General features: G+C 59.4%; 1 protein-coding gene across 1 annotated transcript in view; it reads right to left on the reverse strand.

The window, feature by feature from the left end:
* The window catches only part of MUC2 (mucin 2, oligomeric mucus/gel-forming), a 48,747-nt gene extending 33,137 nt beyond the window's left edge, over window positions 1-15,610 (reverse strand). Inside the window, exons 1-28 of the mRNA XM_029209435.1 lie at window positions 15,535-15,610; window positions 14,204-14,474; window positions 13,283-13,397; window positions 12,894-12,990; window positions 12,709-12,818; window positions 12,340-12,550; window positions 12,026-12,151; window positions 11,422-11,539; window positions 11,177-11,315; window positions 10,978-11,088; window positions 10,820-10,889; window positions 10,539-10,676; window positions 10,280-10,444; window positions 9,718-9,812; window positions 7,761-7,887; window positions 7,117-7,372; window positions 6,937-6,989; window positions 6,718-6,818; window positions 6,183-6,334; window positions 5,752-5,890; window positions 5,324-5,434; window positions 5,068-5,247; window positions 4,700-4,939; window positions 4,099-4,255; window positions 3,190-3,337; window positions 2,811-2,854; window positions 2,241-2,438; window positions 1,101-1,297 (exon numbers count right to left, since the gene is read on the reverse strand). Of these exons, the coding sequence (XP_029065268.1) occupies window positions 1,101-1,297; window positions 2,241-2,438; window positions 2,811-2,854; window positions 3,190-3,337; window positions 4,099-4,255; window positions 4,700-4,939; window positions 5,068-5,247; window positions 5,324-5,434; window positions 5,752-5,890; window positions 6,183-6,334; window positions 6,718-6,818; window positions 6,937-6,989; window positions 7,117-7,372; window positions 7,761-7,887; window positions 9,718-9,812; window positions 10,280-10,444; window positions 10,539-10,676; window positions 10,820-10,889; window positions 10,978-11,088; window positions 11,177-11,315; window positions 11,422-11,539; window positions 12,026-12,151; window positions 12,340-12,550; window positions 12,709-12,818; window positions 12,894-12,990; window positions 13,283-13,397; window positions 14,204-14,474; window positions 15,535-15,610 (3,945 nt within the window). The remainder of the gene's footprint in view (window positions 1-1,100; window positions 1,298-2,240; window positions 2,439-2,810; window positions 2,855-3,189; window positions 3,338-4,098; window positions 4,256-4,699; window positions 4,940-5,067; window positions 5,248-5,323; window positions 5,435-5,751; window positions 5,891-6,182; window positions 6,335-6,717; window positions 6,819-6,936; window positions 6,990-7,116; window positions 7,373-7,760; window positions 7,888-9,717; window positions 9,813-10,279; window positions 10,445-10,538; window positions 10,677-10,819; window positions 10,890-10,977; window positions 11,089-11,176; window positions 11,316-11,421; window positions 11,540-12,025; window positions 12,152-12,339; window positions 12,551-12,708; window positions 12,819-12,893; window positions 12,991-13,282; window positions 13,398-14,203; window positions 14,475-15,534) is intronic.
* Window positions 15,611-25,271: the final 9,661 nt, after the last annotated feature.

Below are 25,271 nucleotides of genomic sequence, written 5' to 3' on the forward strand. Positions count from 1 at the left end.
GTGGTGGGTCCTGTGGTTCGGGTCTCTGTAGTGGTTGGAGTTGGAATCTCTGTTGTGGTCGTGCTTAGGGTCGGAGTTGGAGTCCCAGTTGAAGTGGTGGTGGGTCCTGTGGTTGGGGTCTCTGTAGTGGTCGGAGTTGGAATCTCTGTTGTGGCCGTGCTTAGGGTCGGAGTTGGAGTCCCAGTTGAAGTGGTGGTGGGTCCTGTGGTTGGGGTCTCTGTAGTGGTTTGAGTTGGAATCTCTGTTGTGGTCTTGCTTAGGGTTGGAGTTGGAGTCCCAGTTGAAGTGGTGGTGGGTCCTGTGGTTCGGGTCTCTGTAGTGATCGGAGTTGGAATCTCTGTTGTGGTTGTGCTGTGGGTCGGAGTTGGAGTCCCAGTTGAAGTGGTGGTGGGTCCTGTGGTTGGGGTCTCTGTAGTGGTCGGAGTTGGAACCTCTGTTGTGGTTGTGGTGGGGGTCGGAGTTGGAGTCCCAGTTGAAGTGGTGATGGATGTTGTGGTTGGGGTCTCTGTAGTGGTCGGAGTTGGAATCTCTGTTGTGGTTGTGCTGCGGGTCGCAGTTGGAGTCCCAGTTGAAGTTGTGGTGGGTGTTGTGGTTGGGGTCTCTGTAGTGGTTCCAGTTGGAGCCTCTGTTGAGGTGGTGCTGCGGGTCATAGTTGGAGTCCCAGTTGAAGTGGTGGTGGGTCCTGTGGTTGGGGTCTCTGTAGTGGTTGGAGTTGGAATCTCTGTTGTGGTCGTGCTTAGGGTCGGTGTTGGAGTCCCAGTTGAAGTAGTGGTGGGTCCTGTGGTTCGGGTCTCTGTAGTGGTTGGAGTTGGAATCTCTGTTGTGGTCGTGCTTAGGGTCGGAGTTGGAGTCCCAGTTGAAGTGGTGGTGGGTCCTGTGGTTCGGGTCTCTGTAGTGGTTGGAGTTGGAATCTCTGTTGTGGTCGTGCTTAGGGTCGGAGTTGGAGTCCCAGTTAAAGTGGTGGGGGGCGTCGTTATCAGGTTTGTGCGACACTCATCTGTCAGCAGGCAACAATAGACGCGTATCTCGTAGTCATAGCAGACTTCAAAAGGTCCTTTTCCAAACTGGTCTTTGTTCTTGCAGATGAACCCGAAGGATACATTGCACTGAGCCTCCTGGCCCAGCTCCTCCCACCTGAGGTGCGGCTGTATGGCCACCCTGCACTCGATATCCTTGGGGGCCCTGCAGACATGGTTGAATGTCTCTCGGTCTCCACCATCACTGCCGATTCTGGGATGGTCATCGTTGATCCAGTCGGACCAGGAGCAGCATAGCCCTAGGCGAGCAAGACGCAGCACTGGTCAGCAAGGCTGGGGCGCGCCTTTCGGGAGATCTGTGGGACTCGGATAACCGATACCCCCGGAACCAGCTGTCCCCATCATCACCAAAGGGCGCAGTGTTGGCTCTGAGGCTCTAAGCTGAGCCCTAACTTCCACCCTCCACTTCTCCCCTCCTTCTGCAGCTAAAAACCCAAGACCCCAATGCCATGCCAGTGACAGACCCAGGCCTCAGAGCGCCAGCCTAGCACCCCTTCCTCAGCTACTTTCAAATCCTTATGCCAAACAAATAAATAAGGAAAGGGCCACCCAGTCCAGCGAAGAAGCACGCCGGCAGGGACTTGGTATGGACTCTTGACCAATGTTTTCACCCTGAGCTGGTCAGGTCCCCTGCACGTGTCCCTGGGCTCAGCAAATCGGGAATCGAGTCACCAAAATACAGCATCTTCGGTCCGTGAGCCGCTGGTCCAGCCCACCCAGCCCAGCCCCGTGTCTGGGTCTCGAGGGAGGCGCCCAGCAGCTTTCTGCAGGTCCTCGCCCTGTATCATTGGGAACGCCGTCAACGTGACTTACTCTGAGTTGTTGAAGAGGGAGATGGCACTGCAGTAAAAGGGGGGGAAAAGAGAATGTCATTCTATAGCTTTGAGGTTTTTCAAACCTTTTAATTTTACCAGTTTCTTTTCCCGGTGGCTGGCGGCTGGCGGCTCGTTCAGCGCGAGCTGCAATTTCAGCCCGAGCAAATGCACGGGGACTAGAGGGTGTCTCTCTGCCTCCTCTGACCCTTAGGGGTAGTTTCCTGCGGGTCTGGGGAGACGGCCCCGAGTCGCCATCACTGCAATCTGGGCTCAGGGGTGTGGTCAAGGTGCTGGGAGGCAGGGGACACTCCCTGAGTTGAGAGGCATGTCGGCATCACCCCCATCTACCTAGAAAGGCCGCCCTGCTGGGATCAGGGGAAGACCTTACCTGTACTGGCGGTCAGAGTGGTGCTCGTGGTGGTGGAGGGGGTGATGGGGGAGACAGAGGTGGTGGTGGCGGGTGTTGAGGGGGACAAGGTTGTTGGGGTGTGCTCGCACACGCCGAAGTGCTTCTCCACCGTCCCGTTGGGGCCACAGATCTCCCAGTAGCAGAAGGGGCTGTCCTTCTTAGAGGTGATAATCTTCCCTGGGGGGAGGCCGACGTCAACACGTCAGGAACAAGACAGAGACTCACAAGGTCCTCCTCAGCCTGTCCCAATAAGGGGAAGACTGGTTTCCCCCACCTCCAACCACTGGCAAACCAGCGCCCGTCAGGACCCCATTCCCAGAATCCTAAGTGGTGCCCATCAGGACACAGAAGCTACACCACAGATGGGGCATCTGCTCCCCATCAGGAGAAATACAAACATTTCAGGTGAGCCCGAGGGGCTGCTGCAAATCAGAGGCACATCTGAGCTGGGAGGGCCCCAGGGAAGCCACACGGAGGAAAAGGGGGAGGGGGAAGGGGAGAATGACCCCAGCACAGCCCAGGAGGACGGTCCAGGGGCGGGCAGCTTACCTTCTTCTTCCTGGCAGACAACTTGCGAGGAGTTGTTACACACACTGAAAAGCAAGAGCAAGGCTGCAGGCCTGAGGAAACGCTGGCCTCTCCCAGCCGCCTCTGCCACCGGCCCAAAGCCTCAGGGCGCTACCCCAAAGGCTGAGTCCAGGAGCCCCCGCCTGGGCTCCCACTGTGGGCAGAGAGGGAACGAGGCAAGGGGAGCAGAAGGAAGGAGGACCCACTTCTCCCCTCCCCCGGGTTCCTGTGTGCGTGCGGCCATGTGTCCACATGTGTGTACATGAACAACACTGTGTGCCAGTGTGTGTGCGTGGATGTCGGTGCGTGTATACGTGTGCACTGATCTCCCCCAGGGCCCCTGCGACGTGAGCTTAGATACCAAGAGTAGCAGATCTTCTTCGAGGGCACAGACTCTCCAGGTGAGTAGTGAGTGTCCGTCACGTAGCAACCACATTTGTCCCGTGTGACACACTTCTTCAGGTCCTCATCATAGATGGGACTTTCCTTAGGGCACCGGGGGTAGCAGCCTGGTGGGCACAGGGCACTGGGCTTGGACCGGCACAGAGGACCCCACATCCACCAGACCCTACCCATCTTCCCCACCCTGGAAGGTCCTCTTCTCCAGATGTCCTCTGGGAAGGCAGGGGCCCGGGCACCGCCCCCTTCCTGGGGCCCTGACACGGCCCTGTGGCCAAAGGGACAGCCAGGCCCCGCCCAGCCTCCTGGGGGGCACGCCCACTGCTCCCTCCCCAGATCTCCGTGTTCTCGGCTCACAGACGCTGCAGAGGACTCCCTAGCCCCCACCTCGCCCTCTTCTGTTCTTTCCCCACAGCAGCTTCGCCCCCGACCTCACGTGGTCTCCTGACCTTACGTGGCATGTTAAGCTGCCCCTTTTCTGCCTCTCTCCTCTAGGGCGGGGCCTTGACTCAGCCTCCCAGCCCACTGTCAGCGCGGCGAGCCTGGCCCACCCTGGCACGCAGGGTCCCGGGCCCCACAGGGCGCCTCACCCTCCAGGTGGGACACGGAGATGTTGGAGTGAACGCCACTGATCGTCCTGCACGTCTCAAAGCTGTGGTTCCCGCAGGGTTCGTAGTGCCACTGACACTCGTTCGGGGGGTTGTAGTAGTCACAGAATATGGCTGGGGGAGGGGGGAGGGGGGTCAGGCTTGGGGAGGGCCGAGGCCGGGCGGGGGAGGCAGGGAGGGGGCCACAAACACCCCATCCCCCGGTGCAGCAGCCTCCGGCCCGCCACACTGGCACCCCAGGTCCAGGACAGGCGGGCACTCACGGCACAGCTCGGGTGTCCTCCAGAACACGCAGGCCCCCTCCTTGGTGCACTCTTGGGCGTAGGCGGCCACAGCAGAGCAGAAACACTCACAGTCCCCGCCCGCGTCGCAGGAGCACGAGTCGTGGACACAGGCTTCGTAGAAGGGTTTGGGGTCCACCTAGAGGAGGAGCCTCCATGTGCCCGGTGTCTACACTGCCCTCATGCGGACAGGCCTTCCCCTGTGGCCCAGGAAGCTTGGGACCCCGAGGTCGACTCTGCGCCCGGGACAGGGTGTGGTCACCCAGCCCTAGTCCCCCAGTGGGGTTGTCAGGGGAGGTCCAGCGACGGTTGCCCAACCCTGCCCACCTCCCCCCACCACTGCCGGGAGCTAAGGGCCATCTGGGCCTCAGGGATTTGTGTCCTTTCTCCCTCCCTGGAAGGTCCAGAGGCCGGGGGTCCAACCAGGGGTCTCAGAGGGAAGCCTGGACCTCTGGTCACGTGTCCAAAGGACACAGAAGATGGAGCTGAAGCTGGAGAACAGATGGCACAGGCTGACGCAGCCGGGAGACCGCCCCGCCCTCAGCCCCACCCTCGGCCCTGCCCGCGCCCACTCCCCGCCCACCTTGCTGTGGCAGACCCCGAAGACCGGGCCCTTGATGATGCTGCACTGCTTCTCGGCCCAGGAGCGGCGGTGCGGCCTCAGGGCGCACGGCTCGGGGGTGGCGCTCACGTCCGGACAGGTGGGGGCCTCCTTCCAGCTGTTCCCGAAGTCCAGCTCACTCTCCACCACCATGTGGTCCCGCGTGGTGAAGTCGTTGCTGGATCGCTGGTCAAAGTTCCCACACAGGCCACACACAGTGCCCTGCAGAGACAAGCCGGCCGGGGGCTTTGCCAGGGGGCTCGCAGGCGGGAGGGGCTGGCCGCTCATGAGCCTGGGAGGCCCGGGGGGAGCATAGGCACAGACTGGCTGATGGGCAGGCGGCTGCGCACCTTGTAGGAGGGGGCGAGCTTGATGAAGACGCTGGTCCTCTTGTCCCAGATGACGACGATGCCAACGCTAGCCTCCACCACCAGGTACTGGCCCACTTCCCGCGTGGTGTAGGCCACATGGTGGCCCACGTCACGCTGTATCACCATGCGGTGTTTGTCCTCCAGCTTTAGCTCCGTCCTCTGTGCCCAGGGGAGAGGCCCCGTCACTGGCCGAGTCTGAGGGTCCCATCCGTGCCCAGGGGAAGGCAGCACTCACCCCCAGGAAGATCTTGATGGCCTTGGAGCAGGTGACGCCCGTGGTGCCACAGGGGACATTCTCGGTGATGACACTGAAGGAGCCCAGTGAGGAGTTCTGGCCACAGTAGTCCTGGGGGCCCACGGGCACGTGAGCCAGGCCGGCCCGGCCATGAGGGTCCTGGGCACCTCCCCCAAGCTAGGCCTGGTCGAGCCTCAGCCCCTCATCTGTTGAGAGGGGCCTTAACCCCCCAAACACACACGCCCCTGTGCACCCCACACCCCCGAAACCCACGGGAGGGTCATGGAATGGGAGGGCCAAGGAAGGGCTCCCGTCCTGCCCCAGACCCCCTCCACTCAGAGCCTCCTCACTGGACTGGGAGCAGCCCAGGGCCAGCAACGCAGGGGCCACGAAACAGAGGCAGGCTCTGGCCATGCCCTTGGCCTCACCTGAACGGCCACGTAGGAGCAGTGTCCATCAAAGTCATAGTACTTCCCATCGAAGGTGATGTAGTGGCTGTTCCCGTAGATGGCACAGGTGCCGTGGCACATGGACTGGGTGCATGCCCAGCGCCCTTTCTGGCAGGTGCTGAGGAGAGCGAGATGGGGGGCCTGGAGGGGCTGCAGGGGCCCAGGTCCCCCACCCCTGCTCAGCGTGTACCCTGGCGCTGTGCGGAAAGCCCCCCAGCAGCTCACAGAGCACACCTCCAGGCCCTCCTATCCCAGCGCTCACCCAGGCCAGGGCCCTGCCAGCCAGGTGGGAGGCCACGGGGCCCTGCAGACCCCGGCCAGCCCCGCGGAGGAGACCCCCGTGGAGGAGGCCTGTGGTCCAGGGCCGGCTCCCCACGGAGTGCTTGGGGGTCGGGGGCCAGGGTGCTTACCAGGTGTTGCAGTCCACCCTGATCTTGTCCCCGGGGGAGTACAGGTCCTTGTTGTGCACACACGGGCACGCCTCCTCCACCACGCAGCCACCCCGGCCATCGTCAATCAGCTCCTCAGGGCACACGCAGCCACTGATGCACTCCGTCTGGTACTGGCGGGCGGTTGGAGAGCGGGGTTCGGGGATCAGGTGCCGGGCCCAGGGTGGCTGGCCCCTCTTCTGTCGCTGCAGACACCCCTCGTGCCCCGCCCCCCCCCCGACGCTTGACGTCTCTCCCTGGTCCAGCCTCCGGAGCCCTGCCCCCGGGCTCACCACTGGGCTGGGAGACGGGGGAGAGCAGCCTGCCAGGGGCCCCTACACTGGTCCCTGTGCCCTCAGCGGTCTGGGTGGGGACCCACAGGTGGCCACCTCCCCCGAGGAACGGGGAGGGCCGGCGAAGCGCATGTGTCCAGAGGACCTAGGGCCCAGAGCCGCAGGACCGGTCGTACGGGAGCCCGCCTGCACCCCCGTCCACAGCGCCCCCGCCCAGCACGCACGTAGCCGGCAGCCAGCGTCTGGCAGCTGATGGGCCTGGGGTTCCGGGTGGCCAGCGCCGTCAGGTTGTTGCAGTCGACGTGGATCTTCGGGGCCGTGCAGCCTGCGGGACGGAAGGGGCCACCTCAGCTCAGGTGAAGTTGGGTGGGGGGCTCGCGCAGGCGATGGGGGCGGAGCACGGTGGGGGGCGGCAGGCCGTGCACAGGGCAGCAGCCACTTACGCTGGTAGGGCTGCTTGACCCGCAGGCAGTGCAGCCTCCCGTTCCGGCAAACGCTGTGAGGGAGAGGTGGGGGTTGAACGGGGCCCTTCGGGGGCGGGCCCAGTGGCTCTGTGGGACTGGGCGGGGGTGTGGGCACCCCCAGCAGAGCCGGCCCTCCCTCCCCAGCCCCAGGCCACACACCATCGCTCCTCCTGCCTCAGGATGGCCTCCCCCGCCTCCAGGTAGAGGCCATGGTGGTAGCAGGAACACTTGGCCAGGGCCACGCAGCGGCCCTTCTCGTCCAGGAAGGTGTGGTCGGGGCAGCCGCAGCCGTCCACGGGTGCGAAGCCCTTGACACAGTGAGCGTCAGGCTCAGACAGCGAGCGGCAGGTCGGCTGGCAGGTGGTCAGGTTGTACAGGAAGACCTGCGACCTGGGGCAGGAGCCCACGTCCTTGTCTGCAGAGGGGAGGGGCCGGCCTGAGGGGCAGGAGGACGGCCCGCAGCTCCCTTCCCCGAAAGCCAGCCCCGAGCCCCACGTCTGGCCAGGACACCCACCCAGCCAGGGGGCCAACGAGGGCAGTCACCCCGGGACCCCTGGCCACACAGGTGCCCCAGCCCCCCCCCCCACGCACCTCCCCTCTGAGCTAAGGCATCGTGGCCACAGTTCCAGGCCCCTCCCTGCAAGCAGAGTGGCCCAGGGCAGGTTTCCTGCTGCTTCCTAGCCGAGGAAGCTGGGAGTGAGGTCGCCCCCCTGCACCCTCAACCCTTGACGGCCAGGGCGAGCTGCCACCTGGGACAGCAGCGACCTGGAGGCCGGCCCGGGCCCAGGACACCTGGCACTCACTGCAGACGCGCTCCCGCCAGCCCCACAGCATGACGCCCTTGATGGCGCAGGCGCGGGCATAGGAGGCCAGGGCCGCGCACATGCAGTCCTCCGTGCTCTGACAGTTGCACGTGTCGTATTTGCACCTCTGTGGGGGCAAACAGGGCAGTGAACGGGGAGAGCTGCCTGGGGGACATCACGCCCGTGTGAGCACACAGACACGCAGCATTTACGCACATGCACACACACACCCAGCTATACACATGTGCTGTGCTCACACACACCCAGCTATACACATGAGCTGTGCTCACACACCCAGCTATACACATGAGCTGTCCACACACACCCAGCTATACACATGAGCTGTGCTCACACACCCAGCTCTACACATGTGCTGTGCTCACACACACCCAGCTATACACATGAGCTGTGCTCACACACCCAGCTCTACACATGAGCTGTGCACACACACCCAGCTATACACATGAGCTGTGCACACACACACCCAGCTATACACATGAGCTGTGCTCACACACACCCAGCTATACACATGAGCTGTGCACACACACCCAGCTATACACATGAGCTGTGCTCACACACACCCAGCTCTACACATGTGCTGTGCACACACACCCAGCTATACACATGTGCTGGGCTCACACACACCCAGCTCTACACATGAGCTGTGCTCACACACACCCAGCTCTACACATGTGCTGTGCACACACACCCAGCTATACACATGAGCTGTGCTCACACACCCAGCTATACACATGTGCTGGGCTCACACACCCAGCTATACACATGAGCTGTGCTCACACACACCCAGCTATACACATGAGCTCTGCACACACACCCAGCTATACACATGAGCTGTGCTCACACACACCCAGCTATACACATGTGCTGTGCTCACACACACCCAGCTATACACATGTGCTGTGCTCACACACACCCAGCTCTACACATGTGCTGTGCTCACACACACCCAGCTATACACATGAGCTGTGCACACACACCCAGCTATACACATGAGCTGTGCTCACACACCCAGCTATACACATGAGCTGTGCTCACACACACCCAGCTCTACACATGAGCTGTGCTCACACACACCCAGCTCTACACATGAGCTGTGCACACACACCCAGCTCTACACATGAGCTGTGCACACATACCCAGCTCTACACATGAGCTGTGCTCACACACACCCAGCTCTACACATGAGCTGTGCTCACACACACCCAGCTATACACATGAGCTGTGCTCACACACACCCAGCTATACACATGTGCTGTGCTCACACACACCCAGCTCTACACATGTGCTGTGCTCACACACACCCAGCTATACACATGAGCTGTGCACACACACCCAGCTCTACACATGAGCTGTGCTCACACACACCCAGCTATACACATGTGCTGTGCTCACACACACCCAGCTATACACATGAGCTGTGCACACACACCCAGCTCTACAAATGTGCTGTGCTCGCACACACCACTATACACTGTGCTCACACACACCCAGCTCTACACATGAGCTGTGCACACACACACCCAGCTATACACATGAGCTGTGCTCACACACACCCAGCTCTACACATGAGCTGTGCACACACACACCCAGCTATACACATGTGCTGTGCTCACACACACCCAGCTCTACACATGAGCTGTGCACACACACCCAGCTATACACATGAGCTGTGCACACACACCCAGCTATACACATGAGCTGTGCACACACACCCAGTTCTACACATGAGCTGTGCTCACACACACCCAGCTATACACATGTGCTGTGCTCACACACACCCAGCTATACACATGAGCCGTGCTCACACACCCAGCTATACACATGTGCTGTGCACACACACCCAGCTCTACACATGTGCTCTGCACACACACGCAGCCGTTTCCCACAGGAGCCTCGCAGGCAGCGGGGAGGGGGGTGCCTGTGTGGGCCCACCCACCTTGTAGTACTCGGCTGGGTCCACGGCAGAGTGGCACTTCCTGAACGGGCTCTCTGTCTTCTTCAGCAGGGAGCACCAATGCTCAGCATAGTTGGCTGGAGAGGGTTCAGCCCGTCAGTGCGGATGGCCCCTCCAACAAGTCCCCCAGGTCAGGCTGCCCAGCCGCCCAGGCTGGAGCAGACACTGTCCCCTCGGTGGACCGAACCCAGGCCCCTCCCTTCAGGGCAGGTCAGCACAGGACGGTGCCCCTTTGTAAGGCAAGGGCTCCCACCCCTCTCCTCTCTCCACCTCATGGACGTGGCAGGTGACCTGGCAGGTGTTAGGGTGTCCTGTCAAGGCACCAGGCCAGCCCCCGGACGAGGGCCACCAGCCTGCGATTAGTAGCCCGGCCCCTCTGCCATGTCACTGGGCAGGCTGCCACCGTGGGCCACCATAAACCAGCCGCAAGGCAGACAGCAGCAGGTGGACGGCTGGCTCTGTTGTCTCCACACTACACCCGCCCACCACGTCCCACCAGGAGCCCTGTGTGCGCAGGGCCAGCTCCCCAGCGGCCAAGCCTCACCGCTCTCGATGTTGAGGGAGCAGGGGTCATCCAGCCAGTCCAGCTTGTCGCGGCAGCTCGACTGGGCCTTCCAGGTGTTGGCGAAGCCGGCGCCCGTGGCCTCCACCAGCCCACCGGCCGTCTTGAAGTCGTCACCTTCAAGGCCGTTGAAGTTCCCGCAGAGGCCTGAGGGGCCAGGACAGGGTTGGGAAGTGTCGGGGGTCAGAGTGCGCAGGCCCGAGGGTGGCCTGCATGGGGGGCGCTGGGCGGGGCTGCTCACCCTGCACCAGCCCCTGGGCGGCATGGTCCAGCGTCAGGAAGAGCTGCATGACCGGCACCAGCTGGACCTGCAGCCTGAGGCCGAAGGCGGTGGTCACGACGATGTGGTGGGAGGACGGTTGAAAGATGGAGAAGCTCGCTGCAAGGCAGGGGAGGTGAAGGGCCGTGGAGGGCTCGTGGGGAGGGCTCCCCTCCTTTCCCGTCCCCCTCCCCCGTCTCCCTCCCCCCTCCCCCCCCCACCCCGCCCCCTCCCCGGCATGGACGCCCTGGAGCTGGACTCACCCGTCACGTGGGGCAGGTTCACCTGCAGCTCATTCAGCAGGACGCTGCCATCCAACTTGAAGGCCACCACCTGTGGGCAAGGCCGAGTGTACACGGGGGCTGAGAAGGGCCTTGGGGTCCCCGGGGGTGCTGGGAGGGCAGGGGGCAGGGGCACCCACGTTCTTCTTGTTGTCAGCCAGCAGCACCACCGTCTTCAGGCAGGTCTGCTTGTCGGTGGAGCCGCAGGGGGTCAGCTCGCCCAGGACGGTGTAGGAGTCGTTGTGGGTGTCCTGCGGGGAGGGCAGAGGGCGTTGCGGCCACACAGCGGGTGGGGCAGGGGTCCAGCTCCACCCACACGCCCACCCGGGTGCCAGCCACCTTGGTCAGCACGTAGTAGCAGTCCCCGTGGAACGTGTACTTCCTCTCGTCGAAGGTGGTGATATGAGCACCGCCCTCCAGGGCACACGTCCTGGGGCACTGCAGGTCCTGGCACACCCAGCGGCTGGCATTGCAAACACTGTAGGGCAACAGGGCCAGGGTCAGGCTCGACCACCACCCCTGCCCTCTGGGACCCTCAGCCCACCTGGACTCCCCTCCCGCTGGACCCCAGCCCCGGGACGCACCACTGCTCGCAGCTGTTGGTGATCTGTTGGCCAGGCGCGTACAGGTGGCCATGCAGCTTGCAGTGACACTGGTTCACAGGGATGCAGCCGCCACCCTTGATGTCATCGTACACAGTGCCTGGGACAGCGCGGGACATGTTCCATTCAGCCGGCCCGAACAGTGCCAGAGTCCCCCCTGGTGGGGCTGCCGTTTCCAGGGCCACAGCCAGGGGCCGGCCTCCCTGAAGGGGCGCTGCCAGCCAGGCCTCCCAGCCACAGACACCTATGGTCCTTTGGGGGACAACTGTGGTCCCCACACTGTATCAGAGGGACCTGCTTCCAGGCTCAGAGCCACGGGCCAGGCAGGACGAGGTCTATCCACGGGTGATGAGCAGGAAGGTGACACTGCTGTGTGTATGTTGGGGAGTCTTCAGCCCTTATAGCCCTTCTACCTGGACCTTGTCCCCTGATGTCCCTGCAGGGCCCCGAGCTGTCACTCTCCCTCAGCACGGCTGAGAGCCGAGGCCCAGGCAGCAAGGCGGCCATCCCACCAGGCACAGGCGGCGGGTGGCGCTTCAGGGCAGCGCTCTCCACTCTGCTGCCTGCGTGCGTCCCCAGCACTCACCTTCCGGGCAGAAACAGCCGTCCATGCGATGTTCCTCACACAGGCTGCTGACCTCCAGGTGTGAGCAGGTGTCCATGCAGGGCGAGCCGCTCTCCAGGTAAACCATGTTCCCGGGGCACCTCTTAGCTGGACAGGCAGAGGCAGGCCCCTGAGCCGAGGGGCAGAGCGCAGCGGGCGCCACGAAGGGTCCGTGCCGGCCTCGCGCCCCGGCTGAGCTGGGCACAGCATGGCTCCCAGTCCAGGGCGCAAAGGGCACCGCGCTCCCCGCGGATCATGCCCCACGTGCCCCCGGCTCCTGGCCGCGCGGCACTTACGGCAGAGCGAGGCGGTCCTCCAGTTCCGCGGCCTGCCGCCGGCGTGCGAGCACTGGCGGGAGAACTCGGCGATGGTGCTGCAGACGCAGGAAGTGCCATGCGGGCACTGGCAGCGGTCCTGCATGCAGGCCTGCACGTGCAGCTCCAGTGGCACCAGGTCCCGGCAGTCCTCGAAGGCCGTGTCTGTCAGCAGCCTCTCGCACTCGGCGCGCTGGCGGGCAGTGGGTGGGGCTGCTCACGGCCTCCTCTCCCCTCCGCGCCACCGGGGCAGGCGCGGGGTCCCCAACAGAGGCCAGCAGGCACGGCTCTGGGGGGAGGTGCAGGCTCTGCTCCCACGGCCCCCTCCCCCCCGAATGGCCAGCGACTCACATGCTCAGAGCAGGACGCGGGGGTCGGCACCTCCTGGGGGTCCTCGCACACCTCCTCAGGCTTGTTCACCTTCTGCATGTTCCCAAATTCGATGGGACTGAAGAGCACGCCTGGGGGGGCACAGCCGTTCAGCGGGGCCGGGCGGGGAGCCTGCCCGCAGCCCAGCCGCCAAGGCCCGAGGAGGCCCTCACCATCGGAGAGGAACTCAGAGTAGGTCTGCAGACCGTTGTAGTCACCACAGAGGCCACACGTGTGGTTCCGGAACTTACTGTCCAGCTCCAGCTGTCCGGGGAAGGGAGACAAGTGAGCAGGCCGTGGGGCAGCCAGGTCAGCCTCAGAACCCTGCCTGAACGCGTGTCAGCCGTGGTGGGAGAGCTGGGGTTAGCTGGGGGGAGGGGGCGGGGGAAGGGGCAGGGCCAGCACACCACCCCGGGCCAGAGGGTCCCCTCACGGGGTGGACCACCTGACCCCCGCTCTGCCTCCAGCCTCTCCACCCGCCCAAAGGCCACACAGCGCCCCAGCCCGCCCAGAGCCCCCTCTTGGTCCCCTGGGGTCCCCGAGGCCCGTGACACACCATGACCGAGTCCTCCCGGTTCCACATGAGCGTGAGGCCAGCACGGGAATAGACCTTGGTGTAGGCGTCATTCTTCTCGATGAGCAGCCCCGGGCTGTAGTGCGGGCTGCTGACCCTGGGGGATGGGCACCGGGGTCATGCCGGCCCACGCAGCACCCACGTGGCAGAGGGCCTGAGGCTGTGGGCGTGGGTGGGGTGGCCGGCTCCCGTCCGGGAGCCACAAGCAGTGTGGCCACCCTCTGGGGGCACTCGAGCCGTGGCCCAGCCCCTGTCCACCTGCCTGGCTAGGTCCTTTGGGCTGAGCCACACCCGCCGGCCCAACGCCCTCTCCACACCCCCTCCCTGGGCTCTGCTCTGGGCAGGGCCCCCAGGGAGCCCGTAAAAGCCCTGGGAGGAGGGAGGACCAGGCTGGAGAAGCCCCACCCACCCCATCGCCCAGGGCAGGCGCTGTACCCACCCCACGCTGCCCCTGTGGGCCCTGTTCCCACCCCCTACTCTGAGCCTGGGCTTCGGGGAATCAAAATCCCTTGCAGCAGGGGAAGGGCAAACCCTGCAGGTGGGGACCCCCCTGCACCCCACCCCCCGCCCGCCCGGGGCAGGAATGAGCTCAGGGCCCCTTTGTTCCTGAGACAACGCAGGACAACATGGGGGAAGGAGGAACGGGCCTCCCGTGGGCTCCTGTAACCCTAGCCTGGGCTGCCAGGCCACCCTGCCCAGCACGGTCCAGCCCAGAGCCTGGTGGGCTGCCAGCAGCGGGGCTGGAAGAGACTCACTGGTTTAATAAAGCTCCCTCCCCAACACTCTCCTTCTTAGCCGGCGGGGCAGTGGGGGGAGGTGGGGGGGAAGGGAGGGCAAGCGGGGGCACCGGCCAGGTCTCGCTTGCTCACAGGACGTGGGAAGGGACACTGCCTGACCACTCACAAGGCGCCGTTCACCACAGCGAGCTGGCTGGTGAGGTAGATGGCATCACCCTTGACGGTCAGCAGGATGTACTCGACCTGGGGGTGGCACCCACTGCGGCCGGGGCCCCGTTTCAGGTGCACAGCGAACTCCTGGTAGGTGTCCCGGCAGTCAGAGGCGAAGTTGTAGTCGCACAGCCCGGGGAAGCGGAAGACGTCTCCGTCGAAGGTCTTGTAGTGGGAGTCGCCCCACGTGCTGCAGACGCTGTGGCCGTGGTTCCGGGTCCTGCCTTCTGGGGCGCAGCAGGTGGGCACATGAGCAGCCCATGTCGCCAGGAAGCCCGTCCGTCCGAGGCTCTGGCCTGGCAGCGGCCCTCTGAGGACCCTTCAGAGGCGCCCCGCAGCAGCTCAGAGCCCGTCGGGGTCTCGGCCCAGGCCCCAGGGAGGGTCGCCCTGCGGGGGTCCTCTGCTGGACACTGGCCACCCCATCCACACAGTCTCAGCCCCCTGAAAGGGCGTCTCCAGCTGCCGCGCCCTCCCACCCTGACCCTGCGGGGGATGCGGCTGTGTGCTGAGCGGGGAGCAGGGCCAGAGGGGCTGTCGGGCTCCCTGGCGCCCTGTCAGCCTGGCCCAGCTCCCCACCCCGGTCTCCACCACACTCCGTCCATCGACGCCCCAGCCAGCACCCCAGCCCCGCTCCAGCCGCCCCTCATCCCGCAGAAGATCTGTGCCAGACCCCTCAGAGGGAGCCTGCGTCATGTTCATCCATATGGGGCCAGCTCCCCCTTCCCCCAGCCCCGCCACCACCCTGTCCCCAAATGCCCTGCTGGGACAGAGATGTCCCCATCCTACATCTGCATGGTCTTCTCTGGCTGAAGCCACCCCTTGAGCAGAGACCCATGAAGGGCCCAGCTTGGTCTTGACCCCCAGTCCAGGTACTGATACGGGACTGGGGGCCTCCCCTGTACCAGCCCCTCCTGGCAGGCCCCTGCCTCCCCTAGGCCCACAGGCAGCCACCCAGACCGGTGTGTCCGCCTGGGACTGTCCCCTGGATACACACTCTGGCCAGGCAATCACCTTCAGAAGCATGGTGGGAACCCAAGACCCCCTTCCTCCCTCCCTCCCTCCCTCCCTTCCTTCCTTCCTTCCTCCCTCCCTTCCTTCCTTCTTTCCTCCCTCCCTTCCTTCCTTCCTTCCTTCCTTTCATCCCTCCACCCAAAGTCAGCAGGGGTGGGGCTGCAGGAGGCCTGGCCCACGCTGTCCACCCCAAAGCCCGGGCCGAGGGAAACACCTCTACCCCGGGCAGGACCATGTGCCCTGGGCCGCCCGGACTTCCTGCCCGCACCCTCTCACCTCTCCGGAGCTCTGAGCCCCCGGCCCAGGTCAGAGTCAGGCAGAGGGCCACCAGGAGGGCTAGTGGCAGCCCCATGGTGGCCAGAAACCTGGTGTGGGAGAGCGACCGGGGCAGGGGTCTGGGCCTTATATGGCCCCGCAGAGCCGTCGGAGGGTGGGGAGGGCAGGGGAGGGGCGAGGGGTGGGTGGGGCATCTGCCAGATTGTCAGGAAAGCAGCTGCGGGGGCTCCGAGGGCCCTGGTGGGGAAATATTGATTCAGGTTATCTGAGGTTTATTTTTTATTGCTCCCGGTGTAGAGCTGGCTCTGCCCAGAATGTGGCAGCCCCAATTACCCGATTCCAACACACACCCAAGGCGGACCTCCGTCCCTCCCAGCCACTAGCGGAACCAGGCCCGGGACAGGGAGGACCTGGCCCCCCATTTTTTTAATGTGGAATCTAATTTTTTTTTTTTTTTTTGGCTGCGTCGGGTCTTTGTTGCTACACGCGGGCTTTCTCTAATTGCGATGAGCGGGGGCTACTCTTGGTTGCGGAGCTCAAGTTTCTCATTGCGGTGGCCTCTCTCGTTGCGGAGCACGGGCTCTAGGCGTGCAGGCTTCAGTAGTTGTGGCTCACGGGCTCTAGAGCGCAGGCTCAGTAGTTGTGGCGCGCGGGCTTAGTTGCTCCGCGGCATGTGGGATCTTCCCAGACCAGGGCTCGAACCCGTGTCCCCTGCATTGGCAGGCGGACTCTCAACCACTGCTCCACGAGGGCCATCTGGAAGCACATCCTGGCAGCCAGCAGGCTCCCCGAACCCCACCCCACCCATTCAGCATCTCTGGCACGGCGAATGTCAAATGGGGTGCCTCCCAAGGGGCCCCGACGAACTACTGCCTGGTGTGGGCTCCCACTCTGGGGGCCTGTCGGAGACCTCCTGGACCTCAGCCTCCCCAGCCAGGGGCCCGAGCTCCGGGTCAGGATAAGGGGGCCCCTGCTCTCCCTGAACCCCGCTGCTGAGGCAGGGAGGGCATGGGCTCCTGTGGGGTCCAGGGGGTGCCCCATTTCCGCACCAATTCCTTCCCATACCTCGTTGAGCTCGGTCAGGGGCCCCCGGCTCCGGCCCACCCTCTAGTCCCCTCCTTTCCCAGGCCAAGCCAGCCTCTGGAATTACATGTAATTGGAACTTGGGGAGCCCAGCCAGGGGATGCTTTAACAGAATCACATCCTCTGGGACACAGGGCACCTGGCTCGAGGCTGAGAGTAACCGTCCCCAAGGGGAATGGGGCCGGGGCCAGACACGGGCACGGCCTGGCAGGCACAGGCCCGGCCCTGCAGCCTCCCCAGGACGGTGGGGAGAATCAGGGAAGAGGGTGGGGCAGCCACGCAGGTGCTCCCGGGCCGGGCCTCTGGTGGGAAGAGGGTCCTGCCCCAGAGAGGAACTATGGCCTCCAGGGCATCTCAGACCCTCCAAGTGAGCCCGAGCATGTCTGGAAATGCCTTGAGGACGTGGCATTTGAGCTGCGCTGGCCCCAAGCCTTAGCAACCTCTACGTGGGCACCCATGTCGCTGGTGGGTAAACCGAGGTCGGGGCCTCCCCTCCCTGCATTCCTCCATTCTGAAAACAAATGTGCATCTTGAATTCGGCTTTTGACTTTGGCCAGCGCAATTGTGGAGAACAGCTCTGATGGTCGGGGGGCCTCGGTCTCCAACCTCGGGGCCCCTGAGTTTCAGGGGCGAGTGGGAGAGGTTCATCTCAACTGTTACTCTGGACAAGGGGGCTGCCCGGTGGTGGGGGCCATGGGACCCTGAGTCCGGCGCCCCTGCAGAGGCAGTGACCAGAAGCTGGGGCCTTGGCCTGGCACCTCCCGGGGGCCCTTCCTCTGCAGACAGGCCCTCCACACCACTGCAACAGCACCCAGGGCCACGAGCTCTGCTCACAGCACCTGACGATTCCTGGGTTCCCCGAGGAGCCAAGACATCAAAGGACGGGTACCCCCAGGGTCAAAGAGAGTGACTGGGAGCCATGGTCCCCAGGCCTGACCCTCCTGGGGGCCTGAGGTAAAGCCCCTCATCCTGTCCTGCTGTGCTGCCAGCCCCAGGCCCAGGGACCCAGGCACGTGGGGGACAGCGATTGGCTCGAGCCAGGAGGATCAGGGATCAGGCAACCAGAGCAGCTGGCCCAGCAGGCCCATCGTGCCACTTCCCGTGGGGCTTGCATGGGCTGGCACTGCGCCCTGGGGAAACCCAAGGACAGGGCCCCCTCTGCGGCCCCCAGGGGCAGTGATTTTCCATGCCAGGCTCCCTCTGCCCTGGTGGGAATCAGAGATTCCTGGCCAGAGACAGGACGCGCAGCACAGCCCCGAGTCTGAGAAGGTGGGGTCCTCCCTGGGGTCTGAGAAGGTGGGGTTGGGTCCCCCCTGGGTCTAAGAAGGTCAGCCCCATGGACCCTCTGGGTGGGGAAGCCGGTGTCCCAAGGCCCACACCCTTCTTGGCACAGACGCAGGTTCTCGGGTGGGACCCGTGAGCAGTGCCATCAGGCGCTCAGACTGGGGTGGGCATGAGAGGGCAGGAGGGACGGGGCTGACGAGAGGAGATGGGGAGGGCTTGGGGGCCCCATGTGACCTCTGGTCAGTCTCCCGGCCGCTGGGCAAACTCAGTCATGGCGGGTCCCTAGCAGGTAAGTCCCTGGAAAGTACCTGACTAGGACACCTGAGTGCTTAGACATGTCCATCCATCCATCACTTTAATTGTTGTGGATGCAGGAGGAGGCCCCTCGGCCTGTGACACTCCACTCAGTGCGCTGGAGCCCCGTTCCCGCCCTACTGGGACCCCCGCCCTTTACTGAAGCAGAGTTGAGGAAACTTCCCGGCATCCCTCTGTGACAAGGCTGTGACACCCGAAGGCCACCAGGACACCACTCTGGCCAGCCAGAGTCGGGGGCTGCTGAGGGGGCTGACTGCCTGCCCACCAGTCAGGTGGACCATCCAGGGCACAGACCCACACACACACACACGCACAGCGGCCTGGGCAGCCCCGGGCCTCCCCCCGCCAGGCCCCACACCCAGCAGTGTTTACCCCAACAGGACACTGTTCCCAGGACTACAGTCTCGGGAATCACAGTCTTGACCGCAGGGAGGAGGCCACTGAGACGTCACAAAACGCAGCCTAAAACAACTGGCCACGGCGATCTGTCCACAAACCCTGCCTCATCAGGAAGTGGGAGGGCAGGGAAGGGGGGCAGCAGGGGGGGGGCGACTCATCGGGGAGTGGGAGGGAGGAAGGGCGGAGGGGGGCTGTGAAAGAACAAGGATCTATATGTGTAGACCCTTCTCAGACCCTGGGCCCAACCCCAGGCCGTCGGCTCCGGTGGTCCGACCTCGGTGGGCAGATGGAGGGTATGCCCAGGGAAGCCGTGGGTTCCTAGCCCTCGGGACACCCAAGGGAGCCCACAGCCCCAGCCAGCCACCGGACAGAGTCCCCGTAGGTAAGTGTCTGAGGACTCGGAGGCAGGCAAAGAGAACACCAGCCATGCCCACCGCCTCCCCATGTGCTCCCTGAGGCAGTGGAAAGGGTAACTCAGACCTGGCCAGCACCCTCAGAGGATCTGAAAGACCTGGGGGTGTGCAGGCCCAGGCCTCATACCACCTCCCCTGGCCTGCAAGGGTTTACAGTAGGACATGACGTATCTGCCCCCGCCATGCTTGAAGAGTAGGCGGGTTAACACACAAAGGTGTTTGTTCCCGAGCAAGTGGGGCGGGGCCAGGTCAGCGGGCTCTGCTCCGCAGGGCAGGCAGGCACAGGCCCGGCCTCCTTGGGGGTAAAGGGCCACTGCACCTCAGGGGACCAGTCACCTTCCAGCAGTCATCCCCGCCTCTAGACCTGGTCCTTACACTGACCATTTTCCTCACCAACCTGGCTGCACTGTGTGACCACTGCTGGCCTTCAGGCTGTGAGCACCTTGAGGGCAGCAGCCTACGTGGGCTCCTCTGTGGGCTAGCGTCACAGTAGACACTCAATAACTTTGCTTCTGGGTAGGTATGTGGCTAGGTGGATGGGTGACTAGATGAGGGAATGAGTGGATGCATAGGTGGGTAAATGATGGATGGGTGGATCGATGGATGGGTGGGTGGATGGATGGGTGGATGGATGGGTGGGTGGATGGATGGATGGGTGGATGGCTGGATGGGTGGATGGATGGATGGATGGATGGGTGAGTGGATGGATGGGTGAGTGGATGGATGGGTAGATGGGTTTATGGGTGGGTGGATGGGTAGATGGGTGGATGGATGGATGGATGGATGGATGGATGGATGGATGGATGGATGAGTGGATGGGTGCATGGATGGATGGATGGCTAGATCGATGGGTGAATGAGTGGACAAACAAACAAAATCTCTAGGAGGGGTGGGGTGTGCCTTTTGTAGTAGCTCCACAGGGCTCCCACCTCATGAGGGTTCATTGTGTTTGGGCAATGGCCAGGTACTCAATCACCGCCCCTTATCATTAAAGTCCCCCACAACCTTGGGAGGCAGGTGCTCACACTACTTCATTCTAGAGACAAGGAAACCAATGATCGGAGAAAGTGAAAGAGCCCCCTGAGCTCGCCCAGCCAGAGGCCACTCACAGTGGTCCTCTCTGCCCCCAGCCCACGCTGTCCACCACTTGGCAATTGTGTGACCATTTTTGAAGAAGGTTGACTGTTGTTCTTTGCGGAAACCAGTATGAGTAACAGAAAATCAGGTTCCTGGGTGGTGTCATAGCCCCAGGGGAGGAATCTGCTTCTCCTGCCTTCCTGGAGTGGTTCCCCAAGGACAGAGCACCTCCCCCCATCCCCTGCTTTTCCTGCCCCCCCCCCCCGCCAGTGAAGCTGATTCATCCATTTGCAATACAGTTAGATTGCTTTGTCACATTTCTGCACGCCATCCTGGGATCCCTCAACCTCCTAATTAGCTCTTGTATTTTGCATGCATTGAGGTTCACTATTTGTGCTGCAACGTTCTATGGGTTTTGACAAATGCATAGTGTCATGCACCCCCATTATGTATCAAATCTCCTTTCACCTCCTCAACCCTCCCCACCAGAACCCCAGCAAGCACTGACCTTTTTCACCATCGCTATAGTTTTGGCTTGAATATATTTTTATGATTAATTTTAGATCTCTAACTGCTAAATTAATTCTAGAACATCATGCAGCCATTATAAATTATGGCTATGATATTCTGTTGCAAGAAGGAAAACACTTAGGATTCACTGGTCTGGAAAACTCAGGACAAAACTTTGTCTAACAGAACCAATCTGAAATATTTTTTCGAAGTTTTACAGAGGTGAAATTGATATACAATAAAGTGTTGATTTGATCAGTTTTGACATAAATACACACCTGAAGCCATCGCCACCATCAGGACGGTCAATGTATGTACAGCAGTCGCCCAGGAAATCTCATACCCCTTCCCCACGTACTGCTTCCTGGCCCCAAGGGTTAGCTTGCATTTTCTAGAATTTTATGTAAATAGATCCATACACAGGTACTGTTTTTTGGTTTGGCTTCTTTCACTCAGCATAATTTTTTTTTTCCAAAAAAAGGTGACTTTTATTTTGGAGAGATTATAGAAGCAGACAACCCTTAGGAAAGCACCACTTCCAAATCAGTGGAGCAAAAGCCTTTGAAACCCCGGCCTATTTTCCAGATATATCCATATCTTTTGACTATTATAAATTCTGAGGTCTCTTTTGTACTTTTGTCTAAACTTTGAATTTTTCCCTCTTATTTCCGTTCACTGGGTCAACCCGTATTCCTCACACACGTTGGGGGGGAAGAGAAAGCTTACTTTGTGGGGATCTGCTTTCTGGACATGGGTGGTCAGTTTCTCAGGGGATCATCAACTGTTTTTTTTTTTTTTTTTCCTATTTTTTGGCCGCGCTGCACGGCTTGCTGGATTTTAGTTGCCTGACCAGGAATCAAACCCGGGCCCCCTGCAGTTGAAGCGCGGAGTCCTAACCACTGGACCTCCAGGGAAGTCCCCATCAACTGGTTTTTATTCTGATTTTCCAGCTTCTGGTCTCTGGCTACTTCCTCTGCTTGCCATTATTGCCACTAGCTCTTCACAGAATCAGCATAATTATTTTGAGATGCATCCACAATATTGCTTGCAGGGATGGTTCATTCCTTTTTATTACTGAGTGGCTTTCTTTTGGGTGGAAATAAAAGTGTTCATTTCTTCAGCTGCTGATGGCCTTTGGGCTGTTTCCAGTTTGGGACCATCACAGATCACACTGCCATGAGCATGTGCACAGGTGTCTTTGCACTGACCTGGGAGCGGAGTGTCTGGACTGCACGGCATGTGCGTGTTCCAATTTCTCTGAAATTTCCAGAGGGGTTGTGCATCACATCCCCTCATCGGTGGATGAGACCTCCCCGAACCCGTCCCAGCCATGCCTTTGGCCTTTTCCATTTTGGCTGTTCTAATAGGTGCATGGTGGTATCTCATCCTGGTTCGAATTTGCATTTCTATCCACTAATGAAGTTGAGAACACTTCCGTGTGCTTATCTGCCACCTACCTATCTTCTTTGCTGAAGTGTCTGCTCAGATCTTTTGCCAATTACTTATTGGGTTATTTGGGTGGTATTTTTAACTGAGTTCTAAGAGTGGTTTATCTATTCGAGATAGCAGTTCGGTACTAGAGATGCTCTTTGCAAATATTCTTCCTCTCTGTGGCTTGTTTTGTTCAGCCTCTTAACAGTGTCTTTGGAAGAGTAGAAGGTTTTCATTTTGATGAGGCCCAGTTCATCCATTTACTCTTTTATGGATGGTGCCTTCCAGATGATAGGGTATAGGTAAGAAAGCTTTGCCCAACCCAAGGTCACAAATATTTTCTCCTGCATTTTCCTCTAGAAGTACCATACCTTTAGGTTTTACAAAATGCATTCTGAGATTATTTTTGCATATGGTGTAAGGCATGGCCTGAAGTTTCCTTTCCTTTCCCAATTGTTCCACCTCCTTCTGGACAAGGCTATCCTTGCTTCCCTGTGTTGCTCCTGTGTAAAAATTTAGTTTTTTATACGTGTGAATTTATTTCTGGACCCTCTCTTCTGTCACATTGATCTATTTGTCTATCTTTGTGTTAATACCACACTGTTCTGATCACTGTAGCTTTGCAATAATTCTAATATCACCTAATGCTCACCCTCCAATTTTGTTTTTCTTTTCCAGAATTATGGGTTTTGTTTTGTTTTGTTTTGTTTAGCTATTCTCTGTCCTCCACATTTCCATCTGAATTTTAGAATCAATTTGTCAATTTCTACCAAGAAAAAGCCTGCTAGTAGTTTGACTGAGATTGCATTGAATATATAGACCAGTTTGGGAAGAATTAAATCTTAGAAATACTGGGTCCTCCAACCCATGAGCAAGGTATATCTCGCCATTTATTTAGATCTTTCATTTCTATCAGCAGTGTTTTATAGTTTTCAATGTACGGGTCTTTCATTTCTTTTGTCAGATTTTTGTTTAAGCATTTCATGTTTTTTATCATATGGTAAATGGTCTTTTTATGTCAATCTCTGATTGTTCCTAATATATAAAAATACAGTTGATTTTTATGGTACCTACAACCTTGATAAACTCACCCACTAATTATAGTAGCTTTTTTGTATATTTCAGGTTTTCTACATAGAAGATCATGTTACCTGTAACTAAACTTCTTCCTTTCCAGTCTAGTTCTTTTTTTTTTCTTTCTCTTCCTGGTTGTACTGGTAATGATTCCTAGCACAATGTTGATTAGAAGTGATAAGAGCAGATATCCTGATCTTGTTTCTGATTCCAGGGAAAAGCATTAAGTCTGTAAGTATGACTCCAGCTGTAGGCTTTTTGTAGATATGCTCTTTATCAGGTTGAGGAAGTTCTCTTCTATTTTTAGTTTGCTGACAGATTTTATCTGGAAGTGGTGTTGAAATCTGTTAAATGCCTTTTTCTGCATCTATTGAGATGATCCTATAATTTTTCTTCTTTAGTCTGGTAATATTGTGAATTATAGTGATCCATGAATGTTAAACCCACCCTGTATTCCTGGGAAAAAATAATTTAGTCATGATTTTCATATGTTGCTGGATTTGATTTGCTAAAATTTTGTTCAGACTCTATGTTCATGGGGGAGATGCTCTACAGTTTTTTTCCCCCGTGGGGTGTTTTTGTGTGGTTTTGGCATCAGGGTAATACTGGCCTCATAGAAAGAGTTGAAAATATTCCTTCTGGGGCTTCCCTGGTGGTGCAGTGGTTAAGAATCCGCCTGCCAATGCAGGGGACACGGGTTTGATCCCTGGTCTGGGAAGATCCCACATGTCGCGGAGCAACTAAGCCCATGCGCCACAACTACTGAGCCTGTGCTCTAGAGCCCGCGAGCCACAACTACTGAAGTCTGTGCGCCTAGAGCCTGTGCTCCACAAGAGAGGCCACTGCAACGAGAAGCCCACACACCGCAAGGAAGAGTAGCCCCCGCCCGCCGCAACTAGAGAAAACCCGCATGCAGCAATGAAGACCCAACACAGCCAAAAATAAATAAATAAATAAATTTTTAAGAAAGAAAATATTTCTTCTTTTTCAGTCTTTATGGAAGAGTCTGTGCAGAGTTGGTATTATTTCTTCCTTAAATGCTTGATGGAATTCACCACTGAAGCAGTCTGGCCTGGAGCTTTCTCTGTGGGGAGGTTTTTGGTTTTGTTTTGTTTTCTATTTCTTGAATATATAAGGCTATTCAGTTATTTCTTCTTCTTGAGTGAATTATGTCTTTCAAGGAATTTGTCCATTTCACCCAAGTTGCTAAATTTATTGGCAGAAAACTGTTCATAATATTCCCTTATTATCCTTTTAATATCTATAGAATCTGTGGTGATGTCCCCACTCTCATTCCTAATACTGGTAATTTGTGTCTTCTTTCTTTTCCTTCTATCAGTCTGGCTCGAAGTTTATCTATTTTATCGACCTTCTCAAAGGCCCAGCTTTTGGGTCCTTTTTGCTTTTTTCTCCAGTACTTTGTTTTCTGCTTCATCTTATTAACGATACTCCTTTCTTCCACTTACTTTGGATTTAATTTGCTCTTTTTCTTTTCTAATTTCTGAAGGTGGACTCTGAGGCATTGATGTGCGACCTTTCTTTCCTCATTTCTATTGCAGCTGCTTCGCGCCTGACAGGTCCCCCAAACACTGCCTTCACGGTATCCCCTCCTCCCTGGGGCTCTGTCTCTAGGGTGCCCATCTGCCCTCCAGTCTCTTTCCTGACTTTGGACCCCGGACTGACCTCGGAAGTCCACCCAGTACCAATTACTGTCCCATCAGAAAAATGAAACCACAGAAGGTATTTCAAACAGACAGGATTCAGCACAGAGCCAGTTACGCAAGTGCTGGAAGTTGTGAGGACAAAAGGAGGCCCTGAGGGAGCGGCAGGAAGTGGCTTCCAGCCCCAGGGCTGGGGGGAGCAGAGAGGAGGGGCCTCCTGGGGCTAGGGCGCAGCTGGTGGTGGGACCACCCAAAAGCCACCCTCTGGGACAGCAGGGACTCCAAAAGAAGCCAGAAAGGGGACGGGAATTCCTCCTCCCTCTCCCCTCCCCACCCACCAACAGTGCCTTCCAGGGAGGCAGCCGGCCAGGGAGTCCCCAGCCACAGGTACAAATCAGCCGTTACTCACAGCACAGCACCTCAAGTCCAGCGCGTTCAAACCATGAGCACAGGATAGATGATAGATGCATAGATAGATGGTGATAGATAA

The sequence above is a fragment of the Monodon monoceros genome, unplaced genomic scaffold (assembly GCF_005190385.1).
Source record: "Monodon monoceros isolate NGI ecotype Baffin Bay Population unplaced genomic scaffold, NGI_Narwhal_1 Super_Scaffold_7, whole genome shotgun sequence".
Lineage (NCBI taxonomy): Eukaryota > Metazoa > Chordata > Mammalia > Artiodactyla > Monodontidae > Monodon > Monodon monoceros.